We start from the raw sequence: 16,428 nt of genomic DNA, 5'->3' as shown, positions 1-16,428 counted from the left end.
AAGAGATAAGAAAGAAAGGGATAGGGAGGAGATAAGAAAGAGATAGATAAGAGGGAAAAGAAAGAAAGAAAAAGAGCGTAGACAACACGGTAGGATGAAGAGACTTCCGTAAGGCGCCGTGTCCGACCACATACAGGTGAAGTCTTTCCTTGTGAAGAAGACCTCGATTTACATATAGCGCAAGAGTGTAGGCATGAATATGTATCTACGAATATCTACTCATGTATATGTATGTATGCATGCGTAGGCATGTAGGTATGTACATATATATGTATATATGGATATGTATGTATGTATGTACATTTGTATATCTGTATGCAAGTAAATGCCAAGTGTAGCAGAAGGGTCGAGAGTACCCGCTGAGTGCGGCTGCCGTTGCTAGGCACAAGGAGAGACAGAGAGAAAACAAGGGAGAGAGAATAAGAAGGAGAACAGCTGAGATAGAGAAGCAGATTTTATGTCTAGATCTCTGCTCCGTCCATCCGTTCATGCTCCTTCAAAGAGAAGAAGAGCTTATGACAATTTTAGAAGAAAGAGAGAAAGAATGAAAGCAGTCACTCTGTGACTCCTGATGGCAGTGGACGTCTACAAAGAGGTGTATATACACTTGAGTGGATAAGAGACTCATGCATGTATGTAAAGGATATCTCCAGATAAAAGCTTGACTAGACCTTTGCATAACGAGCGACATCCGGGCGATCTTCCGCAGCATCTTGTCGATCAAGAAAAAGAACGTCATATCTACAAACACATACACACCACATACATACATGTGCATATATACATATATATATATACATATATATATATATATAGTTAGTTATATAGTCTGTGTATGTGTTTGGAATATATAGATACCTATGTATGGACATACATTATGGATCTTCTCTGGCTGTTCTCTTCTCTCCAGCATGTTGGCTATTATGAAGAAAAGGCGACTTTTGAAGAGATGAAAGAAGATAGCTAGTGAGAGAACCTAGCTAGCCAGTCGCATGTGCGATGTGGCCCCATTGCTCTGACCTCATCTCGACTCGGAAGAAACACGTCTCTTCAGCTACAATAGAATCCACACTTCTATCTAGCTATGTATCTATCCTGCTAGCTATCTAGCTAGCTGGATGTCTACTAGTTGACTGACATGTATATCGCGGGTTGTGCTGATGGAAAAGCCAAGGAGGGTGAGTTTGAAGCGAGAGAAGTAAAGACTGCCAAACGTACGGAGCGTGAGACCTGCCAGTCATTCTCTTAGAAGAACGAATGATGAACCTCTATGCTTATAGAAGAAGAAGAGACATGTCAATGAGAAGGGGGGGAACATAAGGAGAAAGAGATGCAAGAAAGAAAGAGAAGAACTCCGAGAACACAGCGATAGTCCAATAGATAGGAAACTAAACAGAAGTCTCTCTTTCTATCTCTCTTTCTTCTCGTATGCATGCACACTTCGATCTAGCAAACAATCTCTTCTTCTTCTTCCTCTTCATCTCCAACTGACCCTTCCCAAGGTGCGTTTTACCATGGCGATGAGTTTGCTCCTCCTATGATACACCCCAATCGTGTTTCTTCTTCTTCTTCTCCTCTATCCCCTCTTATCTTAGTCAGACCCGATCGCCTCTCTTCTCTTCCACTCTGTTTAATCTTATCACCTATAGACTTCGATGGCGTTTCTTCTCTTTCTTCTTTTGTCTTTTCTTCTGTGTGATCTTACTCATCTAGCTTGGCCATAATGAGGGCGTAGTCTCTTTCTGCTTGTTGCCGTCCCTTGGCTGCGACTTCTTCACCGTCGATGGCCTTGAGCTTTGCGCCTGCCTGTGTGGAGGCATAATAAACTAAAACTGCTGCATATTCGGGGAACAAGCGCGAAAAAGGATTTCCCTCCATACTCACTTCCTACACACAAGAAAACAAAGGGAACAAGACAAAAAGAAAGAGAGAGAAGGAAAGAAAGAAGATGAGAAGCAAAGAAGATAGAGAGAAAGAAGGAGGGTATCTATCTATCACTCTATCTATTTCGCCTAAGCCTAGAGCATATAGGAGATCAAACTTCTTCATCTATCTCTTATGCCCGTCTAATCTCACTGTCGCCCTCCCTCATACAACAACTCTATGCAAGATAGACACATTCACATATGCCTATTCATACATACACATCCACATATACATATATAAACATATATAGAGATTCATGCATGCATGTTCATACATGTATATACACCCCAGCATTTCTACACACACATACAAATGGAGATAGAAAGCTACATCTCTATCTATAGGTCTCTATATATACAGAAACCTGCCTGGAGAGAGCTGGTATACATGTATGTAGATCAAACGGAAGTCTTGAGAGAGCTAGGGGGTGTCTCTGCTGTCCTTATCTTTTTATCTCACACATTTCCACTCGGTTCAGGACGAGAGATGCATACGAAGAGACTTAAACGTAATACAAACGCATGACCAAGAGAGAAGAAGAAGAAAAAAAAGAAGAAGAAGACGACCGACCTTCATATGTTTAAGACTTGCGAAGAGTTGTAGATGGCTGACCGCTTGACTAGGTAGGAAGCACATCTCATTGTAGGACATGAGAAAGACTTGCATCTTCGGACACTGGTCGATCCCTATCCACCAATCTAATGCAGTAAACCCACATACACACATATATATATATATACATATATACATGGATAGCAAGCATGCATGCATCTGTGCATGCATGCAAAGCCAATACAGGGCGGTTGAAGAAGAGAAAAAAGGAGATGCTTCTAGCTAGGAAGAAGTGTCTATATACACCTGCATGCGACGTCGCAGTGTTCATATCAAACACAAGGGAAGAAAGAAAGAAAGTGTGAACGTTAAGAGAAGAAGAGAGGTCGAATGAGAAAGGGCCGTGAAAAGCAATGAATAGGATAGGATAGAAGCCAAGAGTCTAGGGAGTGCGTAGGCAGTCTAGTTCGAGAAGACAGAGAAGCAATTCAAGAGAAAAGAAAGAAAAAAGGGATAGCGAGAGAGACGCAAGGAAATCGACAGAGAGAGAGAGAAAGAAAGAAAGAAAGAAAGGGAGAGAGAGAGACGCGAAGGAAGCTTAATACAAGAAATGCATATGTGTAGAACCCATATAAGTTCGGCACGCATAGGCATTGATGCTAGAGAAAGAAGGAGACGAAAAAGAAAAAGAACTCGACCCAAAACATCCAGCTTTTCACTCACCTCAACTCCCGAGTGTATAGACACTTGGCTGCACATGCATTCATATATCGATCATGCCCACATGTAGGTATACATGTGTATATATCTATGTATCCATATATCTATGTATACATCTATATGCCTTTTATATGATAACGATGATATGACTATAGAAGCCTGGCCATGCACGCAGATGACTCCATTCATAGGTATCTTTACCGCCTCGAAGATCCACATGTCTCTCTCATAAAGACAAGAAGGAGAAACACTTGATCGTACATCCCTTTCCTTCTTCTTTCCTCTTTTTCTTTTGAAGTGCATGCATTTTCCTCTCTTGCCTTTCTTTTCCTTCTTTCAATACCTGTGATACTATTGTGAGAGAGATCGAGGACCTCGAGATTTCTTAGCCCATCTAAAGGAGGCATGGACTTAAGTCGATTGAAGTTGAGCATGAGGACCTGCAGAGAGGGGAGCCATAGGTGTATTCTTTCTATAAGATTCCTCGTGAGAATAAGCTTCTGTAATCTCCGGAATCCATTCACAGAGCTCACAACCTCTCCTACTCCTCCTCCATATCCTCCCCCGGCTGTTCTTGTTCTTCTCGCTGTTCTCCCCCCTCCTTCTCCCCCTCTTGTTCTCCCCCCCCCCTCATTTTCCTCGTCTTCATCTAAGTAACTTCCGTCGGAGAGAGCATTATTACTTAAATTGATCTCTGTAAGGTATTGCACACCGAGCTTAGGATGGAGGAGACCTCCATCTGGGCCGGTAAGAGATTCTAAGCAGAAGAGAGAAGAAGAAAAGTCAAGAGACTGCAGGCGCTGACTTGCCCAGTTAGGTCCGATAAGACGGGAGAAAACTTCTTCATTCAGAGAGGAGAAGACAAGAGAAGGATCATCTCCAGCATCTCCTCCACTTTCCGCATCTCTCTTTGCTGCCTCATTTCCCCGGCTTGAAGAAGAAGAAGAGCCTCCGGCCCTAGGAGAAGGGCGAGAGTTCGCCTGGGGGGGTGAGCGACGCATGGTAGATGGGGGTGAGAGAACAAGAAGGCGGGGGAGGGGGGAGAAGAAGAAGAAGGAGTTGAAACAAGAGGGAAAGGAGGGATGAAAGAGAAGAGGCCAAGGACAAAACGGACAGGAGGAATGAACTGTTGAAGAACGCTAAGGGAGGTATAGAACTATAAGAAAGATAAGAGATAAAGATAGGCAGATAGCTAGATGAAAGATAGGGATATACGGGGACTGCGATTGACGAGGGTTTGACTTGAGGGTATAGCAGGAATGGCGTGAAGATAGAGGAGACAAGGGCAGGAATGAAAGATAAGACGGTGGTAAGATGAAGAGAGACTGAAGAGACAGGCAAAGATGATAAGAGGAGAAAAAGGAGAAAAGAAGAAGACTCAAGAAGAAAGAGGAGTGCGAGGTCGACAGTAAGGAGAGAGAGAGGATGGAGAGAGGAAAGAGTGTAATTTCTGAAGAGATCCTATCAGTAAGATGGTCATCGTGTTCTTCTTTTCCTGGCTTGTTAAGGTCCTAGATTTCTCTTCTCATCTGGGGTACTTGATAGGGAAGTGAGATAAGGAAATGAAGAAGATTTTCTGTCAGACCTCTTCACTGCGAATTGACTCTTCTTCTTCCTCTCCATTCTCTCCCCGTTCTTGATCTCCCCTTCTCACCCCTTACTTCTTTTCTCCTCTGCCTTAGAAAAGACGTTTCTTTCGCCTTGAAATTTTTCTCTCTACACCAGAGAAACTTAAGAAATATCCCCCGACTAAAAAGACAGAAAGACAGATCTGCTTCTTTCTAGCTGACGGGCTTCTCATCATGTATAGACGAATGGTTAGTTGTCAGTACATCTGTCCATGTACATACACCACCCCCAAACCAATCCTCTTTTCAGGTGTACATACACCCGAACAGAATCATTCCCGTGACCCTCCCACTCGTTTTTCTTCAACATATATATAAATCTCTAGTCCTTCTTCTCTCCCTCTCAAGTAAAAAGTGACCATCAATTCTCCCCTTCTTTTCTCTTCCTGTACACCGCGCCAACTCGCGAAACAGCCCGGTCAGGTATGTATGCAGACTCAAATACAAGTTAGAAAAAGAAAGACAGGACAGACGACAGACAAGAGTGACAGTAGAGGAGAGGAAGAGCAGGATGATAGGTATATCCTTCCCCGTCTGCTTCGTGATCGAAGGAGAATTACAATTCTTCTTCTCCTAACTTCGATGGCGAAGTAGTCGCTCCACTTGTGTAGATCACCCTAAGGGGAGGAATGTGTATAGTCTTTTTTGAAGGAGAGAGATAGACCCGAAGAAAGGGCGTTGAAGACGAGAAGAAAGAAAGAATGAACGACAAAAGTCATGAATAGAAACTCTCCTACACTTCCGTTGAGGAGTTTCTTCTCCCTCCCTCTCTTTCGCTCCCTTGGTGCCTCTTTGAAAGGATAAAACACCAGCGGCAAGACTCCGATAAGAGGACCGAGAACCCTACGATGTATATCCTGGCCGCTGGAAAGGAAGTGGATGACGAAGAGAAGAAAGAGAGAAGAGATTTGCGTAGAAAGAAGATTAGAAAAGAGTGGCGAAGATGGGTGGCCGGAGGAAACGTATAGACAGACGCTCTAGAGAGACAGACAGTAGTTACCTCATCTGAGGTGTATATACACCTCTATCAATAATAATTATACCTGTTCGCTTTTCTTGTTGACGTGTGTAGATTTAGACTGTCACGTAGGTGTATTCTCTTTGAGGAAAGAAGAAAAGCAAGAAAAAGAGATCTAAAGAGAAGCAAGAATGGAAAAGAAGCAAACGACCGACTTAAATGCTGTGATGCAAATGGAGAGTGAGTGAAGGGTAGGAAAAGAGAAGAAGTTAAAAAGAGAAATCTACCACCGCATGCGACTTATCCTCGCTAGCAATTGTTTCTAACCCTAAACTCAATTAAAAGAGACCTCTTCTTCTTCTCTTTCCTTTCTTTCTTCTTTGCTACATATTTAGGCAGAGAAGCGGCAAGAGCTTCTTCCCAAGATCAGATAGATAGCTTGAAGATAGATTAAAGGGGGTAGATACAGATAGCTACACAGAAGACTATTTGCGATAATTTAGTGGAAGAGGTCAAAAGTACACACTCTGTAGAGAGAGATCTCGTGTGTGTCGATGGTAAGAGCAGGTCATTTTGATCAAAACGAACAAAAGAGAAAGAGAGAAGAAAGAATGGAGAAACGTCTCTATCTTTAGTTGAAAGAAATTACTTGAATCCTCGAAGGAAAGCCACTTCTAGAATCTTGTGCTTGTCTCGAGACTCCATTCTAAGTCCGTGTAGGCCCCGAGAAGAAATTTGCTTCTTCTCTCTTTCAAAGTCACAGCTCGAGTAGCTAGCAGCTCACCTAACCGAAGGAATGAATGAGAGAGATAAGAAAGATCAGAGAGAGGGAGAGAATTTATGAGAGGGTAGTTGTGTTGCAAGAGGATTAGGAGGATGTCGTTGCTGCGTGAGAAGATGACCCAAAGAGAAGCAAAGAGAGGAGGCGAAGTAACAGAAGCCGCACGTCAGAAAAGAGAAAGGAAGGAGTTAGCCAGGTCAAAAAGGAGATGAAAGAAAAGAAGAGAGAAAGCGGTTCTCCAAGGCAATGAGAAGAACGGAGTGAGCGAAGAGAACGAGAGAAAGAAGAAAGAAAGAAAGAGGAAAGAGCAGCTATGTATTAGGGAGGTCAAGAGGCGAAACATGAAGAGGAAGGAACCTTTCCTCTCTCTACTCAATTCGGTGACTTGTTTGTCTCTCAAACAAGAATGGAGAGCATGCATGCAAAGAAAGTAGAAAGGAGAGAAAAGAAAGAAACTTCCCTTTCTACGTCTTGGCTTCTTTTGTTGTCTCTTTCTCTTCTTACTCGACTCTCCTCTTTTGAGAGAAGGTAGGAAAGAGTAAGAGAAATCGAGGTTTACTCCTAAAGAGCTAGATGGTTCGTGAGAGGTACATCCGCTAAGGGTGGAGAGGGTCACTTCATGTGTAAGTGAGCTAGTGGCTGGCTGGGAAGGATGACGAAACAAAGGAATTAGATCTCTCTTCTCTTTGAACTCCTTCTCCAATCCATCTATCTTGCGATTAAGCTCTTTCCTACCTTCTGTGAAACAAAGAATCCCTCTTATCTACTGTCGATGTTCTCCATTCAGATGTCTCCGTCTCTCATCTTGTATAAAGACTACTGGCCTCTCCTCTTCCTTCCACCCATCCATCGTCAATACCCTCCTGCCTACTACTCACTCTTAGCCACCGATCCCTTTTCTTCCTCATCTCTTCATGCTCTTGTCGATGATTTCTCGAGAGAGCCACTGCCATGAGAGAGCGGGAAAGAGTCGTAACGGCAGCTTAGCAGGATAAATTAAGAAATAGAAAGGGTCTGGATGAAGGGATGAGATGTGTAGGACCACCCCTACTAAGAAAAGGATGTGAGAAGGAAAGAAAGCAGTCAAGAAATGAGGGGGACCGCAGAGAAAAGAACATCCCTTCTTTCACGGCGGTGTGTGCCATTCAAGTTTGCTACTTTCCTCTCACGGACTCTCTTTCTGATCTCTCAAGACACCACTTTCCTTTCTTTCTTTCTCTCTTCCATCTCTCTTCAGCTCCTGACGCTGACTTCTCCCGAGGGAACAGGTACCTACTATATCTTTCTCCTTTCTCTTGGTCTTTTTCGAAGCATCCCGGAAGCTCTTCCGTGTGGTTCATGCCTCAATTCTGACAAGCACCGCCAAAGTCTCACTCATCACTCGCCTAAGGAGCAACTTCTCTCTTTTCCTATAAGACGAGTCTTTCATCTAAAAGAGAAAAGTCATCTTCTCTCCCTTTCTTTCTCTTTCTCCCTACAGCTCCCCCGCTCTCACCCCTTTCCCGTTTCTTTCCGTATTACCGTCTCTGAGGGAAGTCTCCTAAGCCTCTTTTCCCTTTCTTTCTCCCGCGCAAAGAAATGCGACTCTTCTTTCCGGCACAAATCTTCTTCTTCAGAAGATCAAAAGACGATACGGTAACCTCTCTGGAGAAGAGAGAAAGAGGAACTTGACGAGAATCTCTTGAAAAGATCTTTGTAAAAAGATGTAGGTGAGAAGGGGAGAAAGAGAGGAAGGGGGGATAGCAACGAGTCGTGGGGATGGTAATGAATGAGTAATGGCTAGGAGGGAGGGAGGGGATCGGGAAAGAAGAAATTGCACGCGCGTCGCTCGGCATTCGTTGACTCCCGCACTCACTCTCTCGTGGCTGATGCTGCTGCTGGCTTGATCTTTTCAAGGGAAGAAGAGACTTTTCTTTTCTTTCTTTCCTTCTTTTCTCTCCTTTTTGAGATCTTTCTTTGGCTTGGAGTTGTTCTTTGATCATCCGGTGAAAGATCTGAAGGCTGCCCCGTGGTGGTCGTCTTCATGGGAGAGGTCTTCTGAGCAAAGACGAAGAGCAAGATCGAAGAGAAACAGTAGCAGCTTTCCCAGCCTTAGAAGAAGAAGAGCTACCAGCAAGCGTAAGGAGATCTTGCCAGCTTTACGCATGACCAACGAACGCATCAGAGAGAGATCAAGAGAAAGAAATAGAAAGAAAGAATTTCTCGGAGGGTGGAAAGTCTTTATTTGTGCTTTTTTCTTGTGTTTGTCGGTGGTTCTTTGGCATTTTCTTTTCTTCTTTCTTGCTTCTCTCTTGGCGCGGGCCTCTCGTCGATCTCCTTTGTCGTTGCTCTAAAAGGAAAAGAAAGAAAGAAAGAAAGAAAGAAATTTTCTTTTGGTTGCGTCGCTCACAGAGTCCAAGGAGGAGAGAAACGTCGCTGTCAAGTCATTCATTCATCGAGCTTTCTTCGCGGAAGAAAGAAAAAGAAGAGGTTTGCTTCTTGCTTCTTCCTCTCCTCATGTGAATTTTTCTTTCTTTCAGGTCTTTTTCCTCATCGAATGGCCTTTCGTTTAGAGATTTCATCGTCATTTCTCTCTCTCTTTTTCCTTTCTTCCTTCCTTGGCATCGCAACGCAAAACTCTCAGTCACACCGCGGATTTCTATGGTGGCGCGAGGCAGTTTCTCTCCGTCATCGCAGTCAGTTGAATAGCATAAAGAAGCTTTTTCTTCTTCTTAACATAAGTCTCCTCAGTCATTCATCTCTATAAAGAGATAGCGAGAGGCATCTCCGCCCCTGAATCACTGAAAAACAGGAAAAAGAAGCACGAGAACGAGGTCGAGATTAGAAAGAGTAGCCAAACCATACCGAGACGCGAAAAAGAAAAAGACGTGCAACCCGTTCGACACACTGATGAGACAAGGCAGCAGCTCGGCTGATATCTGCAGCTTCGCCGTGCGGAGGGACGGTGACTCAGATCTGAGAACGGAACAAGAGAGAGTATAGAAACCAGAGTAGAAACGAAGACAAGCTGTGTAAGCCGTGCACAAGAGTAGACCGGTCTAATCCCAACAAGAAGAAGCATACGCCAAACTATGGTGCGGCTCCGCGCCCTATGAGGCAGAACTCACCCATGTGCGAAAGGATTCTTCACCCGCTCGACAAGCATGTTCCTACGAAAGAAAAAAAAAAGCACCCCCAACGCCACGCTGTCGGACATACTCGACGAACGACGTGCGTCTGTCTGCCGTTCGGACCACGCACCAGCCATCCAAGAAAGCCACCACAGAAAACAGTTAACGGACTGGACACCAGAAAACAAATTTACCATAGACGCTGGAAGATCCATACAGCATACGTACAGGCCAGGACGCTAAAACAAGGAAACAAAGAATTCACTTCTTGTCGCGTCAAACATCCCAAGCACCACTGACCTCGGCGTGCACTCGACAGTTGTACGCGACTGAAGGAAGCCTTGCATGTCCCGGCCATCATGCGTACACAGGGCATACATTTATGCAAGGAAAAGCCAGCCGACCCTGCCGCTGGACCTACATGAAGGCGGCCGCGGCTTCTGTCTTCACTAGACGCATGCGTTTGGTGTCGGCGTCTTCAAGCGCGGCAGTCGCTAGACGTTTCTTCTCCTCATTTAGGATTGTTAACTCTTCGCACACCTGCTGAAAAATGCGCTCCCTCTCGCTCGCGGAACCCTAGATACACAAGAAACAGCACGATCCGTCTCAGCTGGTCCTGCTTTGCGCGGAGAAGCAGGAGCACTGCGTGACACACGAGAAGGCCTGCGACCCGGATCTGTCTACACGTAAGCAGAGCTCCTCTGATTTCCCGTCTATCTGTGGACTACGCATCCACATTTCCTCCGACCAGACTTGAAGCGAAATAGAGGTTGTTTCCTCCTCTTTTCTTGAAGAAGCTCCCGGCGCGAGACCAGATGCAAAAGTGTCGAGCCTGGGAACAAATCCTCATGCTGAGGCACATCCGTGGCGAGAAAAAAAAACTGGACGGATGCCGGCCGGCAACAGAGGCACATTCACGGTGCACCTCCGCATCTGGTGGGTATCTCAAGAGAAACCGCGAGCCCCGTAGTCCGAGAAGATGCGTCGAAGTAGCGCAGTAAAATTCTCTCGCTTACGCGCAGAGCCGCGAAGTGAGAGCCTCACCAGTTGCAAATACTGCGGGTGGGTCCGAAGTTCTTTCCGCAACGCCGTCCACTCCTCCCGAGGCCGCTCCGCCATTTTGTCTCTGCAACGACGAACACGGTACAGAAGAGAGGGACGCTGTTGATTGCAGACTACCACTGGTATGTCGCGTCCCGCAATCATAAAAAACGGTTCCGGAAGACTACAGCAAACACAGGTTGAGACGTAAAGCCAACACAGACGGCTAAAATCGACGGCTGCAATACGGGTGTGATAACCGCTGGCCGAGAAGAAATTCCATCCTGACTTCCATGCCAAAGACTTCACCTCATCAGCTTTTTGAAGTCTCGGCGAATGTTGTTTTTCTTCTGGTCTTTTTCCTGTTTTCGCCTTTCTACCGTCTCCTGCACCAATCGTCGGCGTATAGGCTCCCAGTCCACAAAAGGAACTGTGCCTCCTAACCATCGGGCATCATGTCCGCAGCGCTTCTCCAGCGTCTCTACAGTCGATGACGCGTGGATGTGACCAGCTCCGTACAGCTCGTTCATCAACTCCCTGAAGGCGTCGATGTGCTACCGACACGTAGAACACAAAAGCATTCACCGTTCAGGTGACTTCTGTAACTGTTGAGCTGAGACCTCCAGTCTAAGAAAAGCACTCATAACTGACGAGGTACAAAGTGTCACGAGTATGCGAAACACGAGAGGGGCGCTGTCCCGAAGTTAGCGGGAGCACCTCTCACGCACACACACGCACAAGACGCAAGCATGCCGCCGCCCCGGACTGGCGTTGTCCTGTCGCAACGCCGCAAAAAGGAGATTCCCCCCCACCGGCACTAGAGACAATCGGAAACGTCCAGCGACCTTCCGCTCGTTTCAACAAAGCCTCAGGAAATGTGTGGCTGTGCCGAAACGAGACCGCGACAACGGTAGCTGCGAGTGCCGCCAGCCGCCCTCAATGGGTGGCCTTGACACGACTGGATGGCCAGGTCCCGAACAGCTTCAGCACTTCCTCAAACGGCCTCGCCTCCTTGAATTGCTCCGGTGTCTCCGGGGGTGCTTCTCCGGAGCGACCGCCTTCCGCAATCGTTTTCCGCTGGAGCGAAGACGAATGAGGAGGCAACTGATAGCTACACGCGACGTACAGGCACCAATATACGAACGCTTGCGTGGCCGTGGCGCAAGCAGATCTCCGCATCATGCAAACACAGAACAAACGAGGCGATTGCAAGAGCTGGCAGTTGCTGCGCTTCCTTCTGCCCACCGCGTGTTATTCTTCCCATACCTCCTTCTGGCCTCTCCTACTTTCCGCCGTGATTTCCTTCAAGCACTTTTCGAAAAGACGCTTGCGCTGATCCGGTGGAATTGCAGCAAACCTGGGGTCGAATAGTAGCTTGGGTAACGTCTGTACCGAGAATCACCATAAAAAGAAGGCAGCAGCAACAAAATTAGACGATTCGTGCGGTTCTCACTCCGGCGAGCCCTTCGACACACAGGGCGTGATGAGGCACACCCATTTGCATGCGCAAATCTGAGCAAGAGAAATCAATGCGCCCGTACCGGCTCCGCCTTATTTACACACATACAGGTGCAGAGACCGTTACACCCGTTGGCACGGCCAGAGACATAACGCGAGACTGTATCCGTTCCGAGCAGGGCAAGGGTTCCAGTGAACTCGCAACCAGTAGACACCTACCTTTTCGTATTGTGCAAAGGGACTCAAGCTCTTCTCACGGAGCAGCTGCTTGAAAGCCTCATACCGCGCAATCTGTCGTTTCAGCTGTTTAGCTTCCTCGGACTCCTCGTCGCTGGATTCTGAACTAGAAGCACATTCATCCAACTCTTCATCCTCCTCGTCTTCTCTCGGCCTCCTTTCCCTTTTCCCGGGGTCTGCACTCGGCGAGGGCCTCTCACGCGGTAGAGGAGACGGCACTGTGGCAGAGCCCCTTGTACCCCCCATGTGCATGTCAATCTGGCGTACAATGTCCTCTATTTCCGAGGGGCACGACCATGTAGCCTAACGACACACACGAGCAATCACACATGCAAACACGGATACAATGCCCTAATTCTCCTTTTCTGGCCTGGACTCTCAACGCGCAACCACACGCAGAACGGGTTCTTAACTGCCCGCTGCGTGACACAACGCAGAGAATAGGAACGACGACTGTAACTAAACAGACGAAAAGACGCGCCAGCAGACAGCGATAGACCCAGGGGTGGCTGCAGCTAAGCGCCTTGTGGATTGCCACTGTCTATAGAGACGCCGGAACTGGATGGTGAGTCTCATACAGTGCCGCGGCGAAGAAGTAAAATCATTCCGGCACTAGCACTTGGACATTATACTTGCTTCCCCTTTAAGTACTAAGTTGGTACCCGACAGAGGCGGCTGCCTATCGACCTTCGGCTGAGCGCGACAAAATACTGGCAGCCTTGACTCACTGGCGACTAACAGTAGAAATCAAGACAAAAGTGCAACACCTATAAAAGCCGGCACCACACAAAAACGACTTTGCTATCCGAGACATGGACCGGGTGCATATCATTCGATCCAGTCCGTGGTAGGCAGACGACTCGTGGAAGGCGAGAAGATGGGTCTGTCCCTGCGAGCTGGAGAGGGTGAGGTATTTCATTGCCCGGCGTCTACCAACCTGTTTTGTCTCCCTGTTGTAGAAATACTTCACCCCAGTGGTGGTCTCCACGCGGCACCTGAACGCATCAGGGAGGTCTTAAACCATGAGGTGCACGGCCGGCTACCCATTACAGCGTTCTAAACATGGTGGTTGAGGGCCCACGAAGAAACGAAGCTGACCAAGAGATGTGCTCCATCTGCAGGGACGTCGCTCAGTGGACACCACTCGAGCCACAGTGAATCCGGTTTTCTATCACGAACCCAGAACGCTAAGGGGCGAAGTCCCACCAAGGCGCGCGCATGCGTAGCTCGATGCACTCCTAAGACGTGTTCGCGCCGTGAGGGAGAGCGGTGCGGGAGCTACTCGTCTATTATGCTGTCGCTACTGACGGACGTGACGGCAGCCAGCCTTGGCCACTCCACAAAACACGCGAGTCAAGCGACCGCACCGAAGATAAACAAAACCCTTGGTTTACCCCGAGTACGAGACACACAGATCAACAACGCTTGTATCTGAAAAAGGCCTTGCAAAAAGATCCGTTTGCAGATGCGTGGCGCTGACTGGGGTGCATGCTCAGGGCTGCCTCGCTGGGAAGCAGAGAGACAGACGTTTCGCAAGCCGTCGCAGCGCTTGATAACAAAGTGGATGCGGGCCACACTCTATGTCTGCCCTTACGGCCCCTCTGACCAGGGTACGTGCTCGAAGAGGACGTGCCTGCCAAACAGCACCTACCAGGAAGAAGAACCAATAACTTCGTAGGACTCGGGCTTCCCGATGTCCCTCTTTGCGGCCTCGCCAGGCTTCTTCACGGGGGTCGACTGCTGCTGCTGTACGTGGAGCATAAGCTGCCGTATCATCGTTTGCTGTTGCTCCAGGAGTTCCTGCACGTTCCGTACTGTAGGGTCCTCAGCAGCCTTTTCACAGATCCTCTTCGCTCCTTCACCGTCCAGCTGCGAGAGCGAATGCTCTGAGGAAACTCCGCCAGCAGGGGGCGACGATCCCCGGAACGCTCCCTGCGGCCCAGCGTGGTGACCACCCGAATAGTGCTGCGACGCGTCCGACCTCCCTACAGTGACTGCATTCTCCGCAACCCCCGAGCCAACAGGGACTGGCACGTCCGTCCCGTTGGCCTTTTCAAAAGGAGGACGGAACAAACTGTCTGGTGGGCGACGCGCCCACGAGTCATTCACAGCGGCGAACGACGGGGCGACAACTCCCGAAAACTCGCCCGGGACGCCAGTTGGACTCACGAGAGAGGTGGCAGAAGGTGCTGCCGGAGATGGAGCGAAAGACCGAACTGATCCACGCGGTTCCGCAAAGCCCACGCCAAGGTCTGCTGAGCCAGCAGCAGGATCCTGCACGCTGCGGGTGTCCAGGGTTCCTCGATTCAGAGCGACCCTGCCTAGTGAGTTCGGCTGCACGTGAATATTGTCAACAGTTTCAGTGCCGATTCCTGAAGTTGTCACGTGTGCAAATTCAGAGGCCGAGGAGGCGTGGCCTGGGACGGCAAAATTCTGAAAATTCGCGGATCCATTCAACTCAGACAGAGGTAAGAAAGAAGGTTGAGAAGCCGGCCTCCAGCACGAGGGAGGAGAAGCACTGGGAGCGATGCACTGCACGGAGCCTGGCACTGCCCCGCTGCCACCCAAGAAAGCGGGGCACCTGCAATCAGATGAGCTCACGTTTGACGTGGCTTCGACAACCGAAACCTCCCTGTTGGAACCAAACGCTGAGACTGGCGGGTATGGTGGACACTGTGGGAGTGGCTGCTGTGAAGGAGTGCTATGTAAAGAAGGTACGCAGGGAAAAGAGCGAAGGGGAGACGACAAAGCCGGAGGAAGAGCAGGCATGGGAGGGTTCGTGTGGCCATGGGAGGCTGCCTTCATCCAGTGGGGACGGTTGTCTGCACGGTGAAAGATGAGACTACTTTCTCGGCCGCCGGCCCCGGAAGGCGGAGCGGGAGGAGGCGGGGGTGTAAACGGCTGCATAGCTAGAAACGAGAGGATACGCGTAGAACATGAAGACTCGGCTTTGAAAAGGGCTGAAGAACGGGAGCACCGCAAGGATCAGAGACACGTGGCAGCGCATACCCGCAAAGAGATCGCTAGTGCTTGTTGTAAGGAAAGTCAGACAAAAATAAAGATAGAACCTTGGGCACGGACAGCGGGGACAGGCAGAGAGAGCCACAAATAACAGAAACAAGACTCAAAGAAGCAGCGGAGAATACTAAAGAAGAGTACGAGAAAATACAAGCAACGCGTGCAAAAGAAAATACACAGTGAGAGAAGCAATTTCATTGGTCTCCTGCCCATGAACACACGCGAAGCAAACGGATTTGCAAAGGCCACAGTGCCGGGAGGTCCAACAGAAACAGAAAAAAAAAGTAAGCGGAGACAAGGCAGGGCCGAGGTAACGCGGCATAACGTCCGCAGTTGCTGAACCAGAAGACGACGAACACAGAAGCAGCAAGGGGAATCCGAATCGTGCGCATGCAGATTACACGGAGAGCAGGCGCTGCTACTGTGCGAAGCCCCGCATGCCAGCTTAATTGTATCGAAAGCCAGGTTTTCTCTCTTGCGAAACCGGGAGAAGTGGGACTGAGCCATCCAAAGCCGCTTACGAAGACAGGACCTCGTCGGCTTCCAGCTCGTCCCAAACTGTAGCATGCAAGCTCACGCACCTGGAAGCTGCACTCTCAAGCCTAGCAGAGTCCACCTTGCAGTCATTCAGCCCACAGCCCAGGTGTGTGCTCAACAGGGTGCCACCCAGAAGGCGCCTGCTGGAGTGACGCGTGGACAGTCTTTTGGAGAAGCGAGTAAATAGTCATCTTACTTGGACTTTCGGCGCAGCTTTATCCAGGTCAAGGTGGCCGGGTGATCGTTTGGGAACTGGATCACTACAATCTGCTCCGATCTGGCGGTGCCACGGCTAGACCCGAACTGAGATTGTAGCTGGGCCCACATCGTAACGCCTGTGGCGCCCTTCGCGCGAGATGTCGTGCCGTGCTACGAGGCGGCGGGTGCGTGCCGCTGAGGGCTCTGGCGTAGTGAGTGGTGTATTGCTCTGCATTCTCGTTGTGTGTCGTGCTGTGCGTGGAC

General features: G+C 48.6%; 2 protein-coding genes across 2 annotated transcripts; both read right to left on the bottom strand.

Moving 5' to 3' along the window:
- Positions 1 to 665: 665 nt before the first annotated feature.
- CSUI_009942 (leucine rich repeat containing) lies at positions 666 to 4,199 on the bottom strand (the record flags this gene model as incomplete). The annotated part of the gene is made up of 4 exons (XM_068070050.1): positions 666 to 741; positions 1,706 to 1,887; positions 2,497 to 2,612; positions 3,542 to 4,199. 4 exons carry the CDS (start codon positions 4,197 to 4,199, stop codon positions 666 to 668), a joined length of 1,032 nt encoding a protein of 343 aa, XP_067917975.1.
- A 5,106-nt stretch (positions 4,200 to 9,305) lies between these two features.
- Positions 9,306 to 15,757, bottom strand: CSUI_009941 (ff domain protein; the record flags this gene model as incomplete). The annotated part of the gene is made up of 9 exons (XM_068070049.1): positions 14,063 to 15,757; positions 13,349 to 13,406; positions 12,394 to 12,714; positions 11,983 to 12,102; positions 11,026 to 11,270; positions 10,720 to 10,801; positions 10,097 to 10,251; positions 9,673 to 9,714; positions 9,306 to 9,345 (listed from the first exon to the last, which is right to left on the bottom strand). Exons 1-9 carry the CDS (start codon positions 15,316 to 15,318, stop codon positions 9,306 to 9,308), a joined length of 2,319 nt encoding a protein of 772 aa, XP_067917974.1. The 5' UTR covers positions 15,319 to 15,757.
- Between the last annotated feature and the right edge of the window lie 671 nt (positions 15,758 to 16,428).

Source organism: Cystoisospora suis (genome assembly GCF_002600585.1).
Source record: "Cystoisospora suis strain Wien I chromosome Unknown contig_6377, whole genome shotgun sequence".
NCBI lineage: Eukaryota > Apicomplexa > Conoidasida > Eucoccidiorida > Sarcocystidae > Cystoisospora > Cystoisospora suis.
This window is presented reverse-complemented; position numbering and strand designations above follow the sequence as displayed.